General features: G+C 43.1%; 1 protein-coding gene across 1 annotated transcript; it reads right to left on the bottom strand.

Annotated features, from left to right (window-relative positions):
- Positions 1-1,589: 1,589 nt before the first annotated feature.
- Positions 1,590-19,218, bottom strand: DUXA (double homeobox A). Its single transcript, XM_070222795.1, has 7 exons — positions 19,191-19,218; positions 16,271-16,339; positions 7,544-7,698; positions 6,723-6,831; positions 6,157-6,302; positions 2,725-2,824; positions 1,590-2,274 (listed from the first exon to the last, which is right to left on the bottom strand). The coding sequence occupies exons 1-6, from the start codon at positions 19,216-19,218 to the stop codon at positions 2,726-2,728; spliced, it is 606 nt and encodes a 201-aa protein (XP_070078896.1). The 3' UTR covers positions 1,590-2,274; position 2,725.
- Between the last annotated feature and the right edge of the window lie 1,581 nt (positions 19,219-20,799).

Genomic DNA, 20,799 nt, shown 5'->3' on the forward strand with positions numbered 1-20,799 from the left:
TATTTGTACACCCATGTTCACAGCAGCACTATTCACAATAGCCCAAAGATGAAAACAACCCAGTGTCCACTGATGGATGAATGGATGAATCAAACGTGCTATGTGCGTACGAAGGACTGTTACTCAGCCTCAGCTGAGGCACCTTGTGTTGGTTTGTGCATTTACTGGTTAAGTGAATTTGGGCCACTTGGTTGAGGTGGAGCTGGCCAGCTTCCTCCACTGCAAAATTACCACTTTTCTTTTGTAGTTAATAAGTAATCTGTGAGGCGAGTCTTTGAGGCGAGAGAATGTATATCTTATTCTTCCTTACTTAAAGCTTTTAACATCATATTTGGGTTCTGGACCCAATTCCAATGTGTGGAGGGAGCGGTTTTTCCCCCGCACCACCAAACAATACTCAGGATACCAGCTGGGTGTCCTACAATTCCACCTAATTCTGACACTGTCTACCTGGAGACAACGTCAGATTCCACAGGTAAAGGGCTCAGTACTAAGTCTGCCCTCCCCTGATGCCAATCTCAGCTCCAGGTGGTTATCTGTGCTTCTTACTGACTGGCTATTAGTCAGAGATTCCTCTGACGCCCTCCTTGGGTTCAATTAATTTGCTAGAGCATCTCACAGAACTCAGGAAACCTGTTTATTCACTAGATTATCCATTTATAACAAAGGATATGAATCAACAGCCAGATGAAGAGATACATAGGGCAAGGTATTGAAACCGAGAGCCAACTTGCTTTAACTATGCTCAGTTAGTTGTCTGTTTGCAACAGTAGTTAGATAATCCATTACTAAAGTCCACTCTGTAGATGACATCTCTGACGCATGGGTCACCATGGTAATGGGTGCTTAAGTCTTTCAGGAACTGAGAGTTGACTACTTGTTCAGTTCAGGCCAATTGAGACCACTGATTCATTAACTAGGCCTGCACGAATGCCTGATAGGTGACCTTTTGATGTCAGGAGGCCGAAAACTCCACCTCACTTCTTCTTACCTCCAATCATGTATCCCCACACTTCAGATCATCCTACCCCCTTATGCCATAAATATCCCTAATCCCCATTTTCAGGGAGGCACATCTGAGACTTGTTCTCCCCTCTCCTTTCTTGGCTGCCTCATGAATTGAACTCATTCTTTGCTGCAAAACTTGCCATCTCAGTGATTGGCCTACTGTTTGGCAGGCAAAACGACCCTGGTTCAGTAACAGTGTGTGGGAAGGGGCACGGAGATTCCATGCCCTCTCCAGGTGCACCACTCCCCTCCTTGAACCTCCATGTGTTCACCAACCCAGAACCTCTCTGAACACCATCCTTTGGGTCTTTATGGAAGCTTCATTATGAAGGCATGATTGGTTAAATCATGGGCCATTGGCAGATGAATTCAACCTCCAGCACCTCTCCTCTTCCCAGAGGTCACAGGTGTGGGACTGAAAGTTCCAATCCTCTAATCAGATAGTTGGTTCTCCTGGCAACCAGCCCCCATCCTTAGATAAGGTCCAAAAGTCACCTCATTAACATAACAGGAGATACCTTTATTGTCTTCTTCACAGGAAATTCCAAGGGTTTTAGGAACTCAGTGCCAGAAATGGGGATGAAGACCAAATATATATTTATTATAAATCACAATATCACACATCCATTGATGATTTTTGCCTGAATCAGTCATTACTATGATGACTGAAAAATGATATTGATAAGTACATTTTCATTGTCCTTGAGATCTGCTGAATTCTGGAGCCAGGCTCAGTCAGTAGGGCTGTGTGGTGCCTGGTATCTGTCTCTGCCCCCTGAAGTCCTGTTTACCATCTCCAGAAGGCTCAGGTTCTGAGAAGCTGAAAGAATGTTTAGAAGGGTATGTTCCAGGGCCATCCCTGTGGCCAAGTGGTTAAGTTCGCGTGCTCCATTTTGGCAGCCCAGGGTTTCACTGGTTGGGATCCTGGGCACAGACATGGTACTGCTCATCAAGCCATGCTGAGGTGGCATCCCACGTAGCACAACCAGAAGGACCTACAACTGGAATATACAGCTACAACTACAAAAGGGGGCTTTGGGGAGAAGAAGAAGAAAAAAAAGAAGATTGGCAACAGATGTCAGCTCAGGTGCCAATCTTTAAAAGAAAAACAACAAAAGAGTATGTTCCCAGGAAGAGTGAGAGATCTGGAGCCCAGGCTGATGACATCAAACACACTGAATTTGTCTCTCTATCCACCTTGTTCTGGCTCCAGAGGAATAAGACTGTCACTAGTGAGATCGGTGCCATTTTGTGTAGTTTCTATACCTAAGGAGGACAGATAAGGGGAAAGAAAAATTGAAGAAGCCAGTTTATATACAAAAACATGGGAGTCAAGTCTATCCCACCTTTCCAGTCCAGTATGGAACTTACTACCTCCTGGGAAAGCCATGCATTAGCCGGGCCCTGGCAGAACACACCTGAGCATGCATCCCTCCGTTAACTCAGTCATGCCCTGCACAAAACTATTGATTCTTTACCAGGCACTGGGAAGACATTGGTCAGCAAAATTCACATTCTAACGGGGTTTCTAGGCTCTGGCTGGAAAAGTGGACAGCGGAATTCCTGGGGAGCGCAATGAGGCACTTGAGTGGGAATATCTGTCCCCTCCCAAGAGGAAGCTGGAGTTGAGTCCACCGTGTGGGTGCGCTGGGCTCTCAGGAGGCTCCGCCTATGAGCCAAATTGGGAACAATAGGTTGATGACCTTGAACTCTCACCTCAGAGATCTTGTCCCTGGTCTTGTCTCTGTTCTAAGGCCTCATCAGGTTCTCTTTTTCTCTGGACGTGGCATCTAGATCTTCGATTTTGAAACCAAATCTGAGTGGGTAAAACACAGATTTGGTTAAAACAACTGATGTCACACAAGCCTCACCCTTGCTTTTTTCATAAGGCAAAGGGGAGGGAGAAGTGGTTCATTTTAGGCCTGATTCCAAAATCACTGACATTTCACATGATATCTAGGCCAGTCTGTAGGTCTGAAGATAAAGCTCAAAATTCTGAACCTCACACCTGGTACCTTTGTGACCTATTGTCCGGTTTCACATCCCGAAAGTCCCCAGAATCCGCTCTTACAAGGGCTGGTCTTTCCCTAAAGCGTCACCCCTGGTACCACAGCTCTTCTCTCTGCCTGCAATTCTCTTTCTACCTTCTTTTCTTCATCTCAAAAACCCCTATTTTTCTCCTGTGACAGAGTATTATCTGTCTAAGGAGGCATTTTTCATCCCACAGGACATAATTAATTGCTACCCCTTGCTTGTGCCCATAAATTATACACATTTATGTGTATTAGAAATATATGATATATACTCATATATAATATGATTTACAATAATATAACTTTAGTCACTTATTTATATATCACACTCACACACACCCCTCATCTCCACAGCTACTACTACTTTTGCTTTTCCCAGAGGTGCAAGTAAAATAGGCACAGGTCTGGAGTCCAAAAACCAGACTTTGGAAGTCACATAATATCACTGAAACTTTCACTTCCTTTCTGCAGGCAAACGCCACTCTCCAGACAAACGATTGATTGTTTTGGAAGAGCTGCACGTGTGTAGCCCTGGATATAGTTTCTATACCTGAACCAGAAATCCCTTTTTCCATCTGACCTGCTTATGATATCTGAGAATTAGTCCCCTGCTGGGGAAGTCTTGCAGAGATTTCTTATTATTTATGCACCTACCAATATCTTGATTTTACAAGGAAAAGATATATTCAGCTTTGAATTCTGAGGAGAAAACTAGCCCCAAGGATATGGGGTCAGCTATACTAGGATGTGACTACCTTCATATTTGACCACTGACTTCTGGTTTTTTCTCTTCCAACTCACACTTCTTCTTTCAGAATCAAACCAAACAACTTACTCAAGAGTCAGTCTGCCATTTATTTTATTTTTTTAAAGATTTTATTTTTTTTCCTTTTTCTTCCCAAAGCCCCTCAGTACATAGTTGCATATTCTTAGTTGTGGGTCCTTCCAATTGTGGCATATGGGACGCCCCCTCAGTGTGGTCTGATGAGCAGTGCCACATCCGTGCCCAGGATTCAAACCGGTGAAAGCCTGGGCCGCCGCAGTGGGGTGCGCGAGCTTCCTCACTGGGCCACGGGGCCGGCCCCGGTCTGCCGGTCTGTGGCACATTCTCTCCTTCCCCACCCTCTCCCCAGAGCTTTGGAGTCTCATCAAAGCTGCCTCTTAAACGTCTATTCTGGATGGCTCAGGTGGATGCCTCTGACCCCACGGAACTCCTTTTATTCTCCTAGAACGGTCCTCCTCCTGGATGACACCAATGTCGGCCATCCATCCAAGCTAAAACTAGCATATCTTCCTGGTAGTCTCGTCTCTCTCTCTCCACCATCCCTCTCCTCCACGCGCCATCCCTATATGTGCTATCAATCTATGTTCACGTTGTTTCTTAAACAGAACTCTTTTCCAAGCCTCATCTTCCTCCTTACGACTTTTCACCTATGTCTAAATTATTTCCTGTCTCCCGAATGGAATCCATTCTTCACTGGGGAGGAAGAGCAGCGATTTTAAAGCGTAACAACAGCGCGATCTCTCCTCTGCTTAAACTCTTTCAGCATGTGTCCACCACCCAAAGGACAAAGCATAAACTCCTCTAGTGAGCATTTTCCATGTGTCTAATCCACTTCAAGACCTCTGCTCACTGTTTGGCACACAGGGATTAATCAGACAGGAGCCCCATCTCACAGCTCACAGGCTAATGGACGGTGGTGTAGACACAACCTGATAATAAGATCTTCAATCAATGGGCCACAACAACTGCTCCAGACTGGAGGCCTCCATCAGCACCCCTGTGTCACCCTAGTTCTCAAGCCTATAGACAAACGCACAATTTCCTGCAAGCCTCGGGCCTGCTCTTAGGACTGCAGTCTGCCACAATGCTGCCTGCATTAACCCCCTCTATTCCAGTCTCCCCCAGGGAATTTCTATTGGTTGTGCAAGCCCCAGCTCAAGTTTTCCTCTGTGAAACTATTTCTGACTGAGTATATCTGCTTCCCCATTTACACCAGACACATCCACCCATTCACTCCTATTTGTCCAGGAGGTGACTGCTGTGTGACAGACAGTCACACCATAAAAATTGTCGGTTTCTTTGCCTACCTCCCTCGTTATTTTCTGAGCTACTTCTGTTCCTCTCTGTGAATACATCCCTCCGTGGTACAGTTCCTAGCACATAGTAGGTGCTCGGTCTGAACGTAAAATGAAAGAGGCAGAGAAAGAAGAGAGGAGAGGGGAGGGGTGAGGTGTGACAGTCCTGCTGCTGCACATTAGATTCCTGGTGACAGAGGGAGCACTGGTTCACCACACACACTGACAGCACAGCACTCGGACAGAATTACACTCCATTTTAGGATTCATCAGGTCCTGTATTTCTCTGAGTTAAAAGTTAAATCTCGGGGCCAGCCCCTGGCCAAGTGGTTAAGTTCACGCACTCCACTTCGGCGGCCCAGGGTTTCGCTGGTTCGGATCCTTGGCGCCGACATGGCATGGCTCATCAGGCCATGTTGAGGCGGCATCCCACATGGCACAACCAGAAGGATCACAACTAGAATATACAACTATGTACTGGGGGGCTTTGGGGAGAAGAAGAAAAAAAAAGAATAAGATTGGCAAGAGATGTTAGCTCAGGGCCAATCTTTAAAAAAGAAAATGTCAAATCTCTAAAGTGGACATAATTCCAATCTCATGGGAGAGTCAGAAAAGCTAAAGGATATGATAGATATAAAGACGTTAGACAAATGTCTGGCCATATTCAATGTAAAGTAATATTCCTTCTTTCATTCATTCAACAGATTTTTATTAAGTGTCATGTGTCAGGCACTGTTCAGAACACAAGGAATACGACATTGATTATGACAGAAAAGAACTGAAGGAGGTGTAAGAGAGCAGGCCACGTGGTACCTGGGGGCAGAAGAACCTACCAGACAGAGAGAGAAGGCGCTGGAAGGGGAATGTGCCGGCCTGTTGATGAACAGCTCAAGGCTGGCATGGCTTCCGTTCCATCCAGCACTTAGATTTGCTTTCAGGATCGAAGAGCTAGGCACCAATTCCAGAAAAGATCAGAACCCGAGGAGGACTTAGAATCTCCACCCCTGGAGGATGGAACAAATTCCTCATCACTTACTTGGATTCTCGACTCTGGAACTCCAATTTCGATAGCAAGTTGCTGTCTGGAATCAATCCCAGGATATGGATTGTTCATAAATGCTTCGATGAGGGTGTGTAATTGGGAGGAAGTGTAGCTGGTACGGCACCGTCTGTCTCCTCTACCTAGGGCAGGTGGAAGATGGAGGGTCAAGTACATTTCGGAGACCAGTTTACATATTCAAACAAGGAACCCAAACATGTCGGACAGTCTCCACTGAGTTTGGGACCTGTTACTTCTGCTTGAAAGGGCCTTGTCTCAGCCCATTCCAGGTGGAATGTTCTAGAGGAGAAACAGTATATGGCTGGGTTGCTGGATTCCTATGGAAAGAGGGTATGCAGTGGAAGGTCTCAGAAGGTCCATGGACCATGCAGGGAAAATTTCCAGGGGCCATGTTGAACCCTTTGCCACCAGAAGACCCTGAACAGGAGCCCCTGAGGGAGAGAACTTTCTTTTCCCACTCAGAGTAGTAGTGGGTTCCACAGTAGAGGCTCCTGGGTACTCAAAATCTCTGCGGGGGGACAGGACTGGAGCAGACCATTTACTTTGAATCTTTTCTTCAGGGTGATCTTCATCTTGGCTTGATTCTAAGTGCTCCTCAGGTTCTGATCTTTTCTGGAATCGGTGTCTAGCTCTTCGATTCTGAAACCAAATCTAAGTGATGAAAAGGAAATGAGGGAATTAAACATGTTCGTGTCATCTCAGCCTCATCACTGCCTTTCTCCAAAGGGAGTGATTCTTATTAGGCCTGAGCTCAAGTTTATTGCTATTATCTGTCACATTCAGCTAAGTCTTAGGTCAAGTCTTAGCATTTGGCACCTCTACAATCTAATCCCAACATGATTTGCTATAATTTTTTTTTCCTAAGTAAGATTTTCCCTGAACTAACATCCATTGCCAATCCTCTTTTTTTGCTTGAGGAAGATTAGCCCTCTATTTTTTTGTATGAGGGACACCTCCACAGCTTGACTGGTGAGTGGAGTAGGTCCACGCCCAGGATCCAAATCCGCAAACCTGGGCCACTGAAGCAGAGCATGTAGAATTTTAACCACTCAGCCATGGGGCCTGGCCCTATAATAATTTTTTTAAGTTAACAAATAGATGCTGCAAATTATGCATTTGAGAGCCAGCTCAAGCATTTCCTCTTCTCTGAAGGTGTACCTACATACTTCCTCCCGACTCTTTCCAGCTCTTTTATCCTCAGCATCCACATTTGTGAAATAAAAGCAACATCCTTATGAGTTCATTCTGAACGTCAATCAGGATGCTCCACACAAAGCCCTTAGCACCCTGGCGCATAGTATGTACTTAATTAATGGTTTCCCTTTCTACATCTAGGCTTGGAGATGTACACTTTGTAAATTACCTGGATTCTAGACTCTTCAGTGTTGATTTCTAAAGCAAGTCTTTGTTTGGTAGCATAACTCGGGTAAGGTTTTTGGTTGAATGCATTGATGAGGATTTTCAATTGATCTTCTGTGAATTTGGTGCGGCTGCGTCTACGATTTGCGGCTGTGGTGTCTGTGGAAAGATTAGGAGAAAAGCATTATTTAACAGGTCAGTTTATACATTCAAACTTCAGGTTCAAGCTAGTCTCTCATTTCCTTTTTTTGTTTGGAATCCACCAGAACCCACTAGGAAAGAGCTCGCCCACAATTATAAAGCCCTTAGACACACGAGGGTGATTCTTCATCTTCTCCAGCCGATCTGAACGCTGTGACTGGGGAGTCAGGTCTTCTGTTTTCAAAAACAGTGAAAAAATGATGTGTTCTGTTCATATGGATCAAGAACAATATGAGTCAAGAAAATGCATGTGATACATCTTACAGTGATGAATACTTGAGCCCACAGAAATGAGGAGCACGTGATACAGGTGCCATTAAGCCTCTTTTAGTTTTTCTGGTGAAAATTCCTAGGAAGATATTAATTCATTTTGGAATCCATTGCCCTCAACAGCAGATAAACAGAAATCAGTTTCCAAAATATTTTTTAAAACACTATGAGGAGAACAAAAACAATTGAAAAAGAAATTCTATGCTTTCAGTAGAATCTTCAAATAGGGAATAAATACTTCCTTACATGATTTTAGCTATGGGACACCTCCTTGAAATAGCCAAATCTGGAAAGCCTGGGCATTCATTTTGGAACGTACGATTTTCAAACAGAATTAGACTTAGTGACCTGAGGTGAGAAGTTACTGGGGATGCTGGCGGTTCAGTTGGGAGCACAACACCTGTATTCATAGGAAGAGAGATTCCAAGGCACTGAGTTCCTTTGATTGGCACCTCATGGGGAAGAACAAGTTGAATCTTCCTTCTTTTCTATCTCCGGTACAGTTGTGCAATATTTATGAGGTCACTCTCCAAAAAGTCCAAACTCCACATTTAAGCAAAAGGAGAATCCAGTAAACTCCAACTGTGGCTACGCACTACATTCCTTCAGCAAAATAAAGAATTCATTTGGATTTCCAGTCCACGAGGATGCTTTTCTGTTCGTCCCTCCTGAAAGCCTAAATCTGCAGCTGCATGCCAGTCCACTACCCGCTGGTGTGTTGTACTTCAGTGACAGGGGACGGTGAACTTGAACATCACCCAGAAGTCCTCTTGAATCTTACCACGTCTGTCAGGTCGTTGCCTGTCTTTGACCTCATCACCTATAATGACCTACTTGGCTTTACACCCTGAAAGTGTGTGCTCCAGCCACCACACCTGACTTGTTTCTGTCTCCCAACCTGCCCAACTCCTTCCTGCTCCCTAGCTTGGCACTGGTCCTCTCTCTTCCTGCAGTGCTCTTCCCAGGATGATGGACTAGCTCGCTCCTGTGCGTCACTCAGGCCTCAGCGCAAGCATCTTCTCAGAGTCAGGTCTGAGGAGACGCTGCCCCGCCGGTCTAAGGTCGCCCACACTCCATGCCACACTCTCACTTTCCCCTGTCTTGTTTCCTTCATAGATCTTATCTCCATTGGAAATAATTTTCAATGCGTTTACTTATTTCTGTTTTCCCCTCTGGAAGAAGCACCACAAGACTCTCTCGTCTGTTTTCTTCACTCTGGAATTCCTAGTGATTAGGATTGGGACTAGCTACATAATTTGTGGGGACCAGTGCAAAAATTCCAATAAAAATGCCAAGCAAAAAAAATTGTTAAAAATTCAAAAAATTGTTAAAAATTTCAAGACAGCGAGAGCAGAGCATTAAACCAAGCCCAGGGCCCTCTAAGCCTAGGGCCCTGTACTCTTGTGGCTGACACTAATCTACTCCACAAACATATGTTGAAAGTTTGAATTATTGAGTAAATCTCTGGCAGAAAAGGATACAAAAAAACAAAAACCCCAAAACATTGTGAAATAACTTCCCCTACTCCAAACCAATCAAAATTTAATCAGAAACTCAGAAATGACGGCTTGGAGAGAAGTTCCAAATAGTCTGTGATGGAATTTTTTTTGATGGACTTTTCCTGATAGCAAAGGCATTTGCTCTGGGTTTGGCCTTAGGTTGAAAAGGCTCACAGGAACCCACCCGTCTCATACCTTCACCTACATTATTCTCAGCTCACAGGTCCTTGACTGGATCCACTCTTAGAAGGAAAATTCCTACAGAGTAAAAAAGTTTAAAGGGAATCTTAAGCCCTGAAGTAGATATATAAGGACTTTTAACTAACCCACACCAACTCCCTAGGACATGGGGGAGGGGATAAGGAAATTAGGGCTTCCTGAGACACTGGCAGGCTGAGGCTGGGCACAGAGAAGGAGGAGGAGACGCAAAAGAACTAAAGAAAGATGAAACATAAGGAAGGAAGCAAAGAGAGAAAAACTGAGAAAGATCTCTGTCTTCAATCCAGGATCTATGTTTTAGCTCAATAAGCCAAAGTCGCATGAGAGCAGCAAAATACAGTTCATCTCTGGCTCCAGGGCACAGAGCTTGGCACAGCTTGGTAATTCCCCTCCTCAGTCCATACCCTAGATGAACTGACCGATGTGGGTGTGGATAATGCAAATAGATCTTCACTGCCATAGGGTTGGCGGCAGTGAACATTTTAAATGTCCATCACCAGGGAACTGCAATTTCCAAACAAAAATACCAAAAAGATCTTTCAAGTAAACGTTATGTTAGAATGTTTTTAGATTTACAGAGAAGTTACAAAGATAGTATGGGGACTTCTCATATATTCCACATCCCTATTTTCCGCTATTATTAACATCTTTGCATTTGTCACAACTAATGAATCAATATTCGTACATTGTTAGTAACTAAAGTCCATACTTTATTCAGTTTTTTAAGTTTTTATCTGATACGCTTTTTCTGTTCTAGGATCCTACCCAGGGCACCATATTACATTTGGGGTCACATCTCCTTGGGCTCCTTTTGGCTCTGACAGTCTCTCAGACTTTGACAAGCTTGACGGTTTTGAGGAGGACTCGGCAGGAAATTTGTAGAACTTCACTGGGGTTGATCTGATGTTTTTCTCATGATTAGACTGGGGTATGTTTTTGGCAGAGGAACCCAATAGGATTCTGAGGGCAACCTAAAATGGGACAGGGAGAGTAAGGCTCACAAAGTGGATCAGATATTTTGTTAAAGAAGGATCAGGACGATAGATTTACTCATCCAGATAAAACAATAGAGCAGTAAAAAAAAAAACCTTTTTTCCTGGGGTACTGATGCAGAAACAGAAACAGACACACGGAACTCAATAGAAAGCGAAGAAACAGGCCTTGTTTACGTGAGGGCTGGGATAGCAATAGCCTCCAAAATCAGTGAGAAATGGTAGTGTTGGGCAAAGAAAACGGCTGACTATATGAAGAAAGCTGAAGTTGGCTCACACAATACACAGTATATAAAATAAATACCAAACAAACCAAAAATGGACGAAAGATAAAAATAAATGAAAGATAATGCACAAGAAAACCTATGTCACATCGAGATAGAAAAGAGTTCCTTAAATAAGACACCAAAATGCACAATGGGAAAAATTGCTGGAACTAAAAACATCATAATAGAAACCTTCAGTCGGAACGTTAGAAAATCAGATAAAAGTCAGATGCTTGCAATGATGGGGGTGAGGTAGGGAGATGGAAACACTTCTGAAGAGCTGGTTGGAATGTAGTTTATTCTGGATAATCTGTAGGACAATCAGGCTACGCTTGTTAAAATTATGTATAGTAGGGCCAGCCTGGTGGCACAGTGGTTAAGTGTGCACATTCTGCTTCCGTGGCCCAGGGTTCGCTGGTTCGGATCCTGTGCGGACATGGCACTGCTTGTCAAGCCATGCTGGCACAGGCATCCCACATATAAAAGTGGAGGAAGATGGGCACAGATGTTAGCTCAGGGCCAGTCTTCCTCAGCAAAAAAGAGGAGGTTTGGCAGCAGATGTTAGCTCAGGGATAATCTTCCTCAAAAAAAAAAAAATTATGTATAGTAAGTAATTATAACACTGCAATCGTTTCTCGCCCAGCAATCCATGACATGCTCTTCGGAATGCTGTTTGTAGTAACAATGGGAGCAACCTCAAGGCCATCGCTAGAGAACGGATAAGTAAAATGTGGCATATGCCCATGATGGAATCGTATATGTAAGACTAAAATAATGAGGGAAAAATGATAGAAGCAAGATAGAAAGGTCTCAAAAAGACAGCATTAGGTCAAGAAAGGAAGAAGTAGAACGTGGTATATATAGTGTAATATTATTTCTGTAAATTAAAAATGTATATATAGTGTAATAGCATTTCTGTAAATTAAATTAATCATCTGTAATTAATCATAAAATTAATCAAACTGTACACTTAAGGTTTGTGCATTTTACTGCATGTAGTTATACCTCGATAAAAAATTAGAAGAAAGCAAGTTATTCAATAAATATCAATTAATCTAAATTAAACACTTTATACAAAACAATTCTGTGAATTTATGAAGGAGACCCACATATCTGAATAGACACATATATCTAAAGGACAGGTAATACCCTGGAATAGATGGGTGCTTGTGGCCGAGGTGGGGAAGGAACAGGAGTGGTTAAGGAAATGGAGTGGATAAAGATAAAACCTGTATAAAAGCGAGAGGCCTTGTTCAGATCTATATTAAAACATCAGACTTGAGGAATATAATTAACTCAACTCTGTGTGACTGAGGATCAGATCATAGCAAGAAAAAAAACTTGAAAATTGTTTCAATACTTTTTTCTCCAGAAAATATCCCCAGATCACTCATTCTCAATCATTTTGGCCTCAAGACCCACTTACACTCCTAAAATTTAATGAGTACCCAAAGAGCTTTTGTTTTACTTTTTCTTTTTTTTTTTAATGGTAGAAATCCAATGATTGTAGAGCACAGGAGTGATTTTTTTCTTTTCTTTCTTTCTCTCTCTCTCTCTCTTTTTTTTTTTTGCTGAGGAAGATTAGCCCTGAGCTAACATCTGTGCCCGTCTTCCTCCACTTTATATGTGGGCTGCCGCTACACCACAGCATGGCTGATGAGTGGCATAGGTCCATACCTGAGATCTGAACCTATGAACCTGGGCCGCCAAAGTGGAGGTCACCAAACTGACCACTATGCCACAGAGCTGGCCCTTGTTTCACCTTATTAGATATTAAAAGCGAGAACATTTATTAATCCATTTAAAAATGTTAATAAACAATTACATTCTAACAATAATAACATTTTATAAAAAATGACTACTTTCTGAAACAAAAGCGATTACTGAGAGAAGAGGCATGTTTCACATTTCTGGGAATCTCCTTGCTGTCTAGCTTAAGAGGAGGGAGCTGGACTTTTCTCTCTGCTCCTGCATTTGATCTTTGGGTTGCAGAATATGAAGCCAAGCAGTCGCAGGCAGACATGCAGGTCGAAGGAGTTCTGTCTCTCCAGCCTTTCAGATAATGGCGGCTATTCTCCTTTGAAAGTCTACTAACAATAAGTTTCTGAAACTTTCTTAAATTAAATGTTAGTTGCCGCATGGAGTCTGAAACTATTTCAATGAACTTTCTCATGCTGTGTTATATTAAATGCATTTGTTTGTCTTGCATTTTTTTTGCTTTTTAAAAAAATTTTTTAAGGAGTTAATTTAATTTTTTTTTTAATTTTTCCTTCTCCCCAAAGGCCCCCAGTACATAGTTGTATATTTTAGTTGTGGGTCCTTCCAGTTGTGGCATGTGGGACGCCACCTCAGCATGGCCTGAGGAGACCAGGATTTGAACCGGGGAAACCCTGGGCCGCCAAAGCGAAGTGCACGAACTCAACCACTCAGCCATGGGGCTGGCCCCTTGTCTTGCATTTTTAATAGATCTTTTATCCATACATGATTTTGTAGCCTCTTGTATAGATGATTTAAAATAATAGTTTACTGAATTCTGAAAATCTTCCAAAAATTGACATTTTATAAAATCTACCCACAGGCCTACCAGGTAAGTCCTGGTAGGATGAACTAGAAAATTTTCATCTAATTTCAATTGTTCAAAAAAATATTTCTAGAGCATCTTTCAAAAGCCAAACCCCTGGGGCCAGCCTGGTGGTGCAGCAGTTAATTTCGCATGTTCTGCTCCGGCGGCCCAGGGTTCACCAGTTCAGATCCCAGGTGCACACCTACCCAGGTGCAGACCTACACACCTCTCATCAAGCCATGCTGTGGCAGGAAACCCACATATAAAGTAGAGGAAGATGGGCATGGATGTTAGCTCAGGGCCAGTCTTCCTCAGCAAAAAGAGGAGAGTTGGTGGCAGATGTTAGTTCAGGGCCAGTCTTCCTCAAAAAAAAAAAGGGGGGGGGCCAGCCCGGTGGCACAGCCGTTAAGTGCGCACATTCTGCTTCTCGGTGGCCCGGGGTTCACCGGTTTGGATCCTGGGTGCGGACATGGCACTGTTTGGCAAAAGCCATGCTGTGGTAGGCATCCCACATATAAAGTAGAAGAAGATGGGCACGGATGTTAGCTCAGGGCCAGCCTTCCTCAGCAAAAAGTAGAGGATTGGCAGTAGTTAGCTCAGGGCTAATCTTCCAAAAAAAAAAGCTAGACTCTATTCTAGGCACTGCAAACAAAATCAATGAGATATCCTCGAACTCATGGGAAGCCAGGAGAAGAAAAGCAAACAAGTGTAATACATTGTATGTCAGATGGTGACTATTTCTGTAGCAAAAAAGAAAGAAGGAGGGAAAGTAGAGAATGCACAGGGTGAAGTCACAATTTTAAAGTGAAGTCGTCAGGAAGACCTCACTGACAAAATGGCTTGAGCAAGGACGGGAAGCAGATTAGAGAGGGAGCAATGCTGACGTTTGGGAGAGGAAGGTTACAGGAACTAAGGATAGCAAATGGGAGCCTACTAGGCCTGCTCAAGATGCAGCCAGAAGGCTACAAAGTCTGGAGAAGAAGGAACAAAGCAGAAGCAGATGAGGTCCTAGACCTTGGGGCAGGGGGAGGTTACTGAGGGCCTGACAGGGCCATGGGCCCTTTACTGTGAGTACTGTGGGCAATCACTGAGGGGTTTTGAGTAGATAAAAGACATGATGTGACAGTTTACTGAGATCACACAGTGTCCGAAACAGACTGAATCGGGACGAGGCTGAGGCGGAGAGATCATCAGGAGCGTGCCACAATAGTCCAGAGGGGCAACAGTGGGGATAGACCAAGAAACGGTCAGATTCCTAAAATATTGGGAAGCTAAAGCCAACAGAACTTGTAGCCTGATTACATGCAGGTTATGAGAGAAAAACTGGCATCAAAGATGTTTCCTAGATTTTTGACATGAGCAACCGGCATTTCCCAAGAGAGGGGAAGCAGTTTGGGTATGAATTGGGGAGTTCAGTCCAGGACACGCTGGGTTTGAGGAGCCTGTTAGAGACAAGTAGGCAGTCAGATGGACAGATCCGAAGCTCAGGAGAAAAGTTCAGTCTGGAGAGAGAAATCTAGGAGCTACTTTGATTCCAAAGACGTGGTCTCTGAACTCTTGGATGCCTCCCATCGTTTCTTTCTTTTGGTGCGTCTCTTCCCCTCTTTCTTCTCATCTGCTCTTTCCTCCCATCCTGCTTCCTGAAGCAAGAATTTGTCTTGTTTAGTTCTTGAATGCCTGCATCTTTCTGAAATTCCCAAGGCTCGAATGCACAGAAAACAGCATATTTTCATATCACATGAGAGAAATTGGCTTTTCTGAACCCTAGTAGTTATTGAAAAGTTTGAAAACTGGAACTCCCACAACTACTGATGAGCACACTAGGTTTCTAGTCCAATTTCCTCCCCAAAGCAATGAAACCAAACCCGCAGTCAGGTGTGTGGGGAACTTACTGTTTGGAGAGACGGCCTGGGCCATGTCAGAACAGAGTCCTGAGGTCTGAGCATTCGATCAGGAGACAACCAGTGGCAGCCTGCTTTTATATGATCAGCTGGATGGTCCCTCCCATTTGTTTAATCATTACTGATGATTTTAAGGTTTCACCTTTACTAATTACATCAATTGCATCAATTCTTAGAAACACAGGCCCTCTTAATCCATGAAGGGCTAGATAGGACTTTTTTTCCTACCATTAATAGAGATTTAATAATTTATACCAACCTTTACACCTAAACCATCACAGGAGCGTCTTTGAGTATGATTGCGTTTACATGTCTTTTTGTGTGTGTGTGAGGAAGATTGGCCCTGAGCTAACATCTGTTACCAGTCTTCCTCCATTTTGTATGTGAGATGCTGCCACAGCATTGCTTGACAACGCACAGTGTGTAGGTCCACACCCGGGATCTGAACCCATGAACCCCAGGCTACCCAAGTGGAGCACACCAACTTAACCACTATGCCACCAGTCGGCCCCTAGACATCTTTTTTTTCAATGTTTATTACATACATATGTATTCTTTTTTAAATTGCTTTTTCATGCTCTTCGCTTATCTTTCCATGGGGTGGCCTTTTCTAATGAAATTAAAAGGGTTTTTAACATTTGTATCAGGATTAGGGTGAGGCAAGTGAGGCTCTCTCCTGGGATCAGTACTTCAGGAGGTGCTAAAAATTCTGTCATGAAGATAAATAATATTTGAATGCAATACTTAAAAAAGCAAAAATTAATTGCAAAAAGTCCATGTTTACAAAATATAAAAATAGTAAATAAAAACAGGATCTTACCCTGCACTGGCAGGAGTTGTGTACTCCAGGGCGCACTTGCACTGAATAAGGATCCCTCCCTTGCGATTCCTTCTCAAGGTCACCGATCAATCTGGAGGGAAGCTGACAAGTTCTTTTAATTGTTTATAGCTGTAATCCACAGTACTGTAGGATAAAAGGGAAACTTTTGTTTTATTACACAAACATGTTTGTGTGATTTAAAAAATATTTTTAGTAGTAATTAGGTGAGTAATACAAATTTTATTTATCAACATATTTGGCACTTAACAAATAAAATTTGATCAAATATCAAACATTTTCTGAACAAAATTTTTTAACCAGGAAAATAACATACTTACCAGGAAACTTTACACTTTATCCATTTAAAACAGTGATAAATTATATGTTATTCACTTTTATATATGAAATTTTTTCCCACTATTTCCATCAAATTTGTCTGGAAACCTAGAGCACAATTCTCTGCTGTTTGTATTTACCAGTGTTTCGATTTTTTTTTTTTTTGAGGAAGATTAGCCCTGAGCTAACATCCACCACCAATCCTCCCGTTTTTGCTGACGAAGATTGGCCCTGAGCTAACATCCGTGCCCATCTGCCTGTATCTTATATGTGGGATGCCACCACAGCATGACTTGATGACTGGTGTGTATGTCTACACCCAGGATCTGAACCAGCGAACCCCAGGCCGCCGAAGCAGAACACACAAACTTAACCGCTACACCATCAGGCTGGCCCCAATATTTTGCTTTTTGATACACATTTTTATATACACCTATTTGGGTGTTAAATATCATAATTTGTATGATTTAAGTTGGTGAGTATAAATTAAATATTTATATATATTAACTCCAATTACATTATTTATTTTAAAGTTCATATTTTAAATTTGTACTAAAAATTAAAAAGTGTATATGGCATCTAAAAAACCCAATTAGTGCAATGTTCAAGAAAAGAAGAAAAGTGCATGCAGAAGTGGATCGGAATTACAAACAGCATTTATAAACTTGACCAGAAAAACAGTATTCTAGCTACTTAAAATGATCAAATATCCAACGATGACATTGTTAAAGCAGAATTGTCATCAGGGGCCAGCCCCACGGCTAAGTGGTTAAGTTTGTGCGCTCCGCTGCAGCGGCCCAGGGTTTCACCAGTTTGGATCCTGGGAGCAGACATGGCACCACTCATCAGGCCATGCTGAGGTGGCGTCCCACATGCCACAACTAGAAGGACCCACAACTAAAATATACAACTATGTACTGAGGGGTTTGGGGGAGAAGAATAAAAAGAAAAAGAAAAAGAAAATCAGTAACAGGTGTTGGCTGAGGTGCCAATCTTTAAAAAAAAATTGTCATTAAATTCAGCGTTAACTAAAGAATATTTTTCTTTTTTCTCTTCCTCCTCCTCCACTCCCTCCTTCCCCCGCTCTTCACCAGAGTTTCTTGAGGGTCCGCCCCATGCCAGACCCTGTGCTTTAAAGGATCTTCTTCTCATGTGGGGAAAATAATGAAGAAAGGGAAATGCTAAAATTTCAGAAACTAGTGAACACGTGTCTGAGTAAGAAAGTAAGAAGACACTGTTTGAAATAAATTTTAATAATGTTCCTTTTGAGCTTCCAATTTCCAATAATATTTAAATGATTTGAGCAGAAACGTATCTGACCCAGGACCAGAGGCAGATTTTTAGAGAATCTACTTTTCATGATGGTCAACAATGTTCAAAAGACCAGGGTTTTTTAAAAATGTTCTAATGAGAAGCTGCTTCATCATCACTGCTCATTCATTCCAAGGAATTCTTGTCTTTCTTTCGTTTTCCATTTGCAGCTCAAATGCATCATTTCTAGAGAGTGAGATCGTAAGTACTCCCCCCACACTTTATTTTTTAACTCTGGTTTAGTTTAATTTCCTGATTTTTCTACAGTAATACATATCACTTCTGTCAATAAAAATAGATGGCACTGAGAATACATAAAATTCCCTACAAACAATTAAGAATATGACATACAATCAAATAGAAAAATAGGCAAAATGGATGAACAGTCATTCATTCATATGTTTCGCATGCATTTATTGCTTCATCAGATGAAGTAAAATCAGATTTCAGAGTAAAATGTATTATATATACATATTAAGAGTAAAAATTTAAGAAAATAGGCAAAATTGAACAGAATCATCATCTGATGAGACTCAGTAAATCTACATATATACAGCCTATCCTGTGTCAAAGGTAAACAAAGCCGGACATCAGTTAAAGCAGTGAAAACCGATTTTCTCACTAACTGAAGTCAGGAGGGAAATGAGCTGAGCTCTGTTCCAATTTGCACAGAGCTGACGGGGTGTTTTAAAGGGAGGAGGAGGGCAGAGGAGCAGGCAGGACTCCAGCAGAGCAGGGCAGTGAGCAATGACGGCGGTGGCCAGAGTACATGTGATCAGGCCAGCGGCGTCTGCCAGCTGGCAGTTCTCAAAGTCAGGATTCCGTCCTCCCACCAAGAGTGGGAAACAGAGGCCCTATCCTTCCTGAAAATGATGTCTCAAGGGAATGCCTTCCAGGTCCTTGAGAAAGACACTCCTGAGTTGCAGGAGATATGTAAACATCTCAAAGGGACAGAGGAAAGATGCAGAAGCAAAGCCCTTTTAAGGAAATGCTCTGAGGAGGGGAGGTCAGGTCCTCTCTCCGTGTTGGCTCGTAAGTTCTCCCGGCAGTGTCCAGCTTCGTCAGGCAGGCATTTCCGTGGCCTGAAGCTGACAGAAGCCGTGTGAGAGTTTGGTCAGGTCTTTCAGGGCAGGATTTGGACAGAGTTGAATGCCGAGAGTTCAGCAATTCTCAGTTCCTTCTTTTATTTAAGAGAAAGAGCAGATCTCTTTCTCATAGAACTATCACTTGTCATACCAAGGTCCTCGAGAAGAGTCCAGTTGTTGCTTCCAACCTCTGTGTGATTCAGCAGTCAAGGCCATGGACGAGATGAGCAAGGAGGCCCGTGCTTTTGGCAGTGGCAGCACAATTGTCCCACAAGGGCGATGATGCACTTAAGAGAGGAAAATGTGACTTTGAGGACCAAAATAAAGAAGCTGAGTCCCTTATAGAGTCCCCTAAGCCGTCTAGTAAGTGGAGGAAGCCACTTAAAAAGAGAGTCAAGTCAATCTTTCCCTTGAGGGGTGTAAGCTGCTTCTCAGGCATGAGCCTCCGCTACGAATATTTTTTGATACCTTTCCTCTTGACTGTCATTTACAAATATGCAGCATGGAGCACCCACTAATCACAAGCAGATCCCTGAGATGCCAGCAGGTGGTCTGAGGCTAGCCCAGGACATCATCTTCTCCTGCCCTTGGACACTGGCACTCCTGGGTCTTCAGACTCAAACTGGGATTGACACCACTGACTCCACTGGCTCTCAAGCCTTCTTCAGGTTGGACCAGAACCATGACACTGGCTTTCCTGAGCCTCCAGCTTGCAGACTATAGATCAGGGGACTTCTCAGCCTCCACGGTAACATGAGCCAACCCCTCATAACGAATCTCTTTCTCTACATCTATGTATATCCTTGTGGTTCTGTTTCTCTGAAGAACCCTGATTAATATAAATTTGGGTACCAAGAGTGGTTCTAGAGGAACAGAATTTTGAGTTTCCTGAATTGGTTCTGGGGTTTCTGGAACTGGCTCTCTAATCTGATTAGACTTAAAGATGCTAATGACTCTACTTTCCAGTGGTAAAGAGCGCACTGATAGTCTAAGGCATGACCTGTTTATAGAGATACCCAAAACATCTCCACTGAACACTCTTAATCAGCCACTTACAAGAGGTAAGGAGCTAAGTGACTCTGTATAGGACACTTTCAAGCATTTTCAGAAAGCTAAGGAATAGATAATGTTGGTTGCTTGCTCCTAACGTTACTGGACAAAGTGGTGAAAGAAAAGGCTGAGCTCAGGGATTTGAATTCCCAGCTCACATAAACGACCTAAGAGCTTCTCTGTAGGCCCTGAAAGAGACCTTATCTTCTGCAGACACAGGGCTGAAACTGCTGAAAATCAAATGCAGAACCTCATCCTGTGATTGGCTGAATTACAAGGCAAGTTGAACTCCCAGCCTCACAGGGTGTCTACTGTTAAAGCCAGGACACTGACTGAGAAAGAATGGGGTCCTATAGTTTGACGTGGGGACGTGTGGGACAACCTTGATGAAAATGGGGACATTGAGACTAAATTCTGATGAGTCTTCTTTGCCAGCATAAAGGTCTCTCCTCCCCTAGTGGAAGGGCCTGCCACCCCAGTGACGCGCCTTTCCACCTCTGAAGGAATTAACCCTGCATCGCCTTAGGAAACAGTAATGGCCTCCCCTGAGGCAGTCGCCATGGAAGACAATGCTGATTCTCCTCAGGACCCACCTCACCACCTGTCTTTGCTTTTAGACCCATCACTAGACTCAAGTCCCATCAGGCCCCTAAAGGTGAGCTACAAAGAGCGACCGGCGATGAGGTGCACTACATTCCAAAAGAACTGTTTGCCATTTCCGATTTATACGAGCAGAAATCTGGGGAG

Source organism: Equus caballus, chromosome 10, assembly GCF_041296265.1.
Source record: "Equus caballus isolate H_3958 breed thoroughbred chromosome 10, TB-T2T, whole genome shotgun sequence".
Classification (NCBI taxonomy): domain Eukaryota; kingdom Metazoa; phylum Chordata; class Mammalia; order Perissodactyla; family Equidae; genus Equus; species Equus caballus.